Genomic DNA, 5,690 nt, shown 5'->3' on the forward strand with positions numbered 1-5,690 from the left:
CCTGCCTCCCGCTGCCCTCTGCCGCCCCCCGGGGCCCGGGCCCGGCTGCCTGCCGCCCGTGGCAGCGTTTGGCTGTGCCGGGGGGTGCTGGGCCCCCCCGGGGATGGCGGCGTCCCCCGGGGGCGCCGGAGCCGGGCCTCGGTGGCCGCCCGGGGCAGCGTGTGGCTCCAGGCCCCCGGCACAGCCCCTCGGCTCCGCGGGGCCCGGGGGGCGCTGCGCGGGGCCCGGGGGGGCCGGAGCTGCAGGGTGCGGTGGGGAGCGTCGTAAGCGGGGGGCGAGACGTAGGGGGGCGGCCCCCCCCTGCGCGCGTGGGCCGCCTGCACCCGCTGCATGTGGGCCTCGTAGCTGGGGGGGCCCGGCCTGGCCCCTGGCCCTGGGGCACGGGGTGCGCACGGCAGGGGCCAGCCCCGGGAGCCCTCAGGGTGGCAGCGGGTGGGGTGTGCCCGGGGCCGGGTCTCACAGGCGGGGGGGGGCCGGGAGGCGAAGTCCTGCAGGTGATGGGGGTGAGCGGGGGGCCAAGGGGGGGCCAGCTCGGCCACGAAGCGCTTCTCCAGGTACCTGCAAGACAGAGACGGGGACGTGAGGGCCGGGTTCACAGGGTGCAGGGTGCGGGAGAGGACCCCCCCCGCTCCGCTCCTTCCCCCCCCCCCCGCCCCCGACTCACGCGTACTCCCTGGCGATGCGGCGGTAGGTCCATGGGGGCGCGGGCCCGCATCCCGCTGCCATCGCGGCGCCGGGGGGGCTGCAACACGCCACGGTGTCGATCTCCAGCAGCAGCAGCTGGGTCCGTTCCCGGATCCGCTGCATGGCCGCGGGGGGCCGGAGCCTCGCCGGAGCCACACGTGCGTCCCGCGGCCCCCCGCGCCCGGCCCCGCACCGACCTCCCCGCGGCGCACGGTGAGGACCCCAGCGCCCGTCCCGGGGGTGCTGCCCCCCCCCCCCCGGGATCCCTTCCCCCCCCTGCGCCAAAGCGGGTTTGGCACCGAGCGCTGCAGCCCACGCGGGCTCCAAGCGGAGCTTAGCAACCCTCCGGCGGCGGCATGGCAACGGCACCGGCACCGGCAATGGCACCGACACCGGCAGCGGCACCGACACCGGCACCGGCAAACAGCACCGGCAATGGCACCGACACCGGCACCGGCAAACAGCACCGGCACTGGCACTGGCACCGTCAACAGCACGGGCAGTGGCGCCGGCAACGGCACCGGAGCTCCCCCCCAGTCCAAGCTCTCACCTCTCTCCAGAGCCTGGTGCTGGCCGCGGCCGCAGGCATCTCCTGGCCTCCCCCCCCCGGGCAGGAATGTGCCGGGCTCAGCACGGCCTCGCGCCTCCCCCTCCGGGAGTGCCCCACCGGGATCCCCCCCACACCGGGGGGGTCCCCGCATCCCACCTCGGCCCCATCCCAGCGCCAATCCCGGCCTTTGAGTAAAGCCACAGGCGGAACAAACAGGGATTTGGGGTCTGGGTGAGCTCAGCAGATTCCCCCTCATCCATGGGGGGGGTGAAGCCCCTCTGGGCCCCCCCCCCGTGCCCCACGGCGGGATCTTGCCAACTCTCTGTTTATTTGTGGCTTTTCTCCACACTGGAAGCGGTGCTGGGTGCAGACGTGGCCCGGAGGGGGCATGGGGGAGTGCTGGGCGGCACAGGGGGTGCAGGGGGGCAGCCCCTGGCAGGACAGAGCTGAGTGAGGGAGATCAAAGCCCCAGATTCAGTGAAACCGCATGGGGGGGGTGTGGGGTATGGGGGGGAACTGAAAAGAGGCACCCCCAGCACCCGCCAGGCTTTGGGGCACAAAGTGCAGTGTAGGGAGGTCTCCCCATGCAGGGAAGTGCTACCCCATGGCTGGATTATTGCTGGATGCTGCTGGTGAGTGGGGCCCCCAACCCGGGTGTCCCCAAGAAGAGGAAAGGGGGGGCACTGGGGGGGGGCTGATCCCCCCACCCAAATGCCTCAGGGGCCCTGCGGGAGGACCAGGGCTTGCAGGATGTCTGAGAGGGAGACGATCCCCTTGACCACGTCGCTCTCATCCACCACCACCAGCCGGTGAACCTGGGGGGAGGGACACGGGGGGGAATGAGGCTGGTGCAGGGACCCCGGCCCCCCCCCATTGCCCGTCACCCCCGGGGGTGCTTACCTCTGCCTCCACCAGGCGGTTGATGATGGCTTCCAATGTCTCATGCTTGTAACACTTGAGGACGCCCTCGAAGTAGTGGGAGCGATGCTGCAGCGCCCGCGTCACCGTCACGTCCAGGTTGTTGTAGGTCTTCTCAGCCGCCAGGTTCTGGGGCAGGCAGAGGCGTTGGGGACACAGTGAGGACCCTCACAACCCACAGACCGCCTCCCCAAGCACAGGCTTTGCCCCTTCCCCACCTCCGCAGCTACTCACAATCACGTCAAATTTGGAGTAGATGTCGACCACCCGCCCTGGGGAGGAAAAGGAACGGCTGCCACAGGGGCTGGGGACAGCCACAGGGGTTGGGGACAGCCACTGGGGGTGGGAACAGCCACACACGTGGTGGCCTTACCACAGGCCCCGTCCTCACCCGACTCATCGACGACGGGCAGCGCGGAGACGCGGTGCTGCACGAAGATGCCCAGGGCCACGTAGATGGGGGTGCTGGTGCGCACCACCGCGATGTTGCTGTAGGTACCGATCTGCAGCTCCTCCAGCGTCTTGGCCATGAACTCGGGCTTTGGGACCTCTGCTATCTGCAGGGGACGGGGAGGGGGACAGTGCTGACGCTGGCTCAGCTCTGGCTGCCCCCGGCTTGTGGGGGGCCTGGGCCGCGGTCCTGAGGAGTGAAAGCAGAGAATGCTGGGGGGGGGGCGCGGCGGGGGCTGTGGGACCCCTGGGCACAGGCAGGGCCGGCTCCGGGGTCCATGCAGCGTCCTGGGGACCCCCCTCCAACACCCGTCCCCCGCTGCAGTGGCCCGGTGGTACCCGGCACAAGCTGGGGCCGGGCTCGTTCCAGGTCCCCGGTGCCGCCGCGGGGCAGGGATGGGACTTACAAAGAGCTTGAGGAACTTGAGGATGCGCTTGTGGGTGAGGATGTAGAGGGTGTTCCCCGAGTCAGGGTCTATGACGGGCAGGCGATGGATCTTGTTCCGGATCAGGGAGGAGACGGCGTCAAAGAGGCTGCAAACAGGAGGAAAATGGGATTGGAGACCCCACCTTGGGATTGGAGACCCCACCTCGCACCCAAGGGTGCTGCCAGAGCTGCTCTGCTCCCTGTGGTACCTGGCATTGGGGGAAATGCAGACCAGAGGCTTGAAGGAGTCCTGCAGGTAAACCTCTGCGGGGAGAGGAGGTGCTGAGGGCACCGGCAGCAGCCATGGAGCAGAGCCCCAGTGCTCTCTGCACCCCAGGCCGGGCAGGAGGCACCCGCAGCCACCCCCTCACCTCTCCACGTCTCTATTTTGTGCTCCTCCAGCTCGTAGATCTGCACCTGGGTGCAAGGACACAAACGGGGATCAAGTGGGATCAAGCACGGGGCGGGCAGAGGCTGGACCTGTGTCCCCTCATCCTCACCATGGGTGACTTGTAGTAGCGGTGCAGGATGTTGATGAAGTCGGTGATGGTCAGCATGCCTGGGGGGGAGGGGGGGCCAGGGTGAGGGGGGTCCCGCAGCCCCCTCCGGACCCCCCCATCCCGCTCACTCACCCACGAAGCTTTGCTTCTTGCTGTCCCAGAGCGGGGCCGCGCGCACGCCGTTGGTGACCAGCGCGAAGAACGCCTTCTTCACCTGCAGGGGGGGCACGGGGGGGTCACAGAGGGAGCAGGGCCCCCCTGGGTGCAGACCCTGCCCCGGGGCGGGGGGGGGGAGAGGAGCTCCCAGACCCACCTGAAGGGACGTGTCAAACACAACCAGTTTGGAGCTGGTGGGGATCAGGTCGTAGCAGCGATGGGACTTCATGAACGTGGTGTAAGCACCGCGGGGGGGGGGCCCTGTGGACGGGCAGCGTGAGGCGACCCCCCCAAATCCGGGACCCCCCGCACCCTGGTCCTGAGACCCAGCCCCCGGTCACCGCAGCCCCCGGACACCCCCCCCCCGGACGCTCCCGTTGTCACCTTCCAGCCCCGGCGGGCTCAGCTCCACCGGGACCTCTGCGGCCGGGTCGGGACCGGGGCCGGGATCCTGCGGATGGACACGGCTCGGGTCGGGGCGGTTCCGAAACCCCTCGGACCCGGTTCCCCCCTGTTCCCGTTCCCGTCCCCTCCCGATACCGGTTTCCTCCGTCCCCCCCGGTCCCTGTTCCCTCCTCTCCCCGATTCCCCCCGTTCCCGTTCCTCCCCGTCCCGGTCCCTCCCGTACCCGATTCTTCCCCGTTCCCGTCCCCGCCCGTTCCCGTTCCCGATCCCGATCCCGTTCCCACCTCCATGGCCCCGCTCGGTCCCGCCACCTCCCCACTTCCGCCCGGCTCCGGGCACTCACTTCCGCCACCACCGGAACCTTCCGCACCGAGCGTCCCGTCCGTGCCCGTTACCGACCTTTCCCCTCCCGTCGGGTCACGGCACCCCGGGGGGGAGGGGGCGGTGTTACCGGTTGTAGGGGCAGAACCCGCCGGGGATCACGGAGCGCTGACACCGGTGCCCTCGGTTAGACCCGATGGGGCGGCCCCAAAGGGACCCGACCGCCGCCCCAGTGTCCCGTCACCCCCCCCCCCCCCCCCAGGTCCCCCCCATGCAGGGAGGCAGCGGCTTCTCACGCGCTTTATTTAAAATAACATCCAGTGGTTGCGGACTCGGTAAAAACGGGGCTCGCGGCGCCGGGGCTGTACAGGAACGCTCGTGGCACCGTTCGAACGCTCGCGGACCCGTTCGAACGCCCATCCCCGCCCCCACCCGCGGGGTTGTGGCTTTTTTTTTTTTTTTTTTTCCTTTTTTAACGGTTTTTTCCCTTTTTTTTTTTTTTTAAACATTTTCACCTTAAACCTTTTTGCAGCTTTTTTTTTTCTTTACGGTTGCGGAAGCAGCTTTTCAACCTCTCCCCCGCGCCCCCCCCCCTTCGCTTTGCACCATCCCCATCACAACAGGGGGGGCTGAAAGGGGGAGTTCGGGGGGGTCCCCCTTCTGCGCGATGTGGTTGTGCGTTACGAGATCCTGACCCCGCTGCCCCGGGGGGGGGGGAAGGGGGGGGGGGGGGCGCAGCCGGCAGCGGGGTGGCTGCTGTGTAATGCCCAGTGGCTTCTCTGAGCCCCCCCAAGACCCCCCCAAATAGCTCCAAAACGTTGGAGATTGGGTTGCAAAATGCCGCGGCCCCCCCGTGCCCCAAATCTCAGCCCAGCAGAGCACAAAGACCCCCCCCATCTAGTATATACAATATAAGGTATAAATAGATAAATAACCTTCCCCCCCCATCCCCACCCTGCGCTGACAGCGGCTGCCCCCACTATGGGGGCTGATGCGAGTAGGGGGGCCCCCCCACCCCCCCCATTGCTGGGGGAGCAGGGCCGGCACCCCCCTATCCCCCTCTCGCACCTTGGCATGGCGCAGGGCTGGGGACAAGGGCAAGGGCATCCCCCCCTTTCGCCATGGAGCCCGGCAAGGCAGGCTCCTGCTGCCACATCCAAAGAGAGGAGGGGGGGGGACAGATCCCCATGGAGAAGGGAAACCCCCCCCATGGTGGGGAGGTCCCGATGGGGGGGGGGAATTGGGTGGGGGGTGTCTCACATTTCAAAATCACAACAGA

At 68.7% G+C, this 5,690-nt stretch overlaps 1 protein-coding gene across 1 annotated transcript; it reads right to left on the reverse strand.

Moving 5' to 3' along the window:
- Positions 1 to 1,453: 1,453 nt before the first annotated feature.
- On the reverse strand, positions 1,454 to 4,433 carry PRKAG1 (protein kinase AMP-activated non-catalytic subunit gamma 1). The gene is made up of 12 exons (XM_065659742.1): positions 4,375 to 4,433; positions 4,070 to 4,136; positions 3,843 to 3,946; positions 3,662 to 3,743; positions 3,530 to 3,588; positions 3,401 to 3,446; positions 3,239 to 3,293; positions 3,010 to 3,136; positions 2,544 to 2,709; positions 2,387 to 2,424; positions 2,135 to 2,281; positions 1,454 to 2,049 (listed from the first exon to the last, which is right to left on the reverse strand). The coding sequence occupies exons 1-12, from the start codon at positions 4,378 to 4,380 to the stop codon at positions 1,951 to 1,953; spliced, it is 996 nt and encodes a 331-aa protein (XP_065515814.1). The 5' UTR covers positions 4,381 to 4,433; the 3' UTR covers positions 1,454 to 1,950.
- Between the last annotated feature and the right edge of the window lie 1,257 nt (positions 4,434 to 5,690).

The sequence above is a fragment of the Lathamus discolor genome, chromosome 23, assembly GCF_037157495.1.
Source record: "Lathamus discolor isolate bLatDis1 chromosome 23, bLatDis1.hap1, whole genome shotgun sequence".
NCBI lineage: Eukaryota > Metazoa > Chordata > Aves > Psittaciformes > Psittacidae > Lathamus > Lathamus discolor.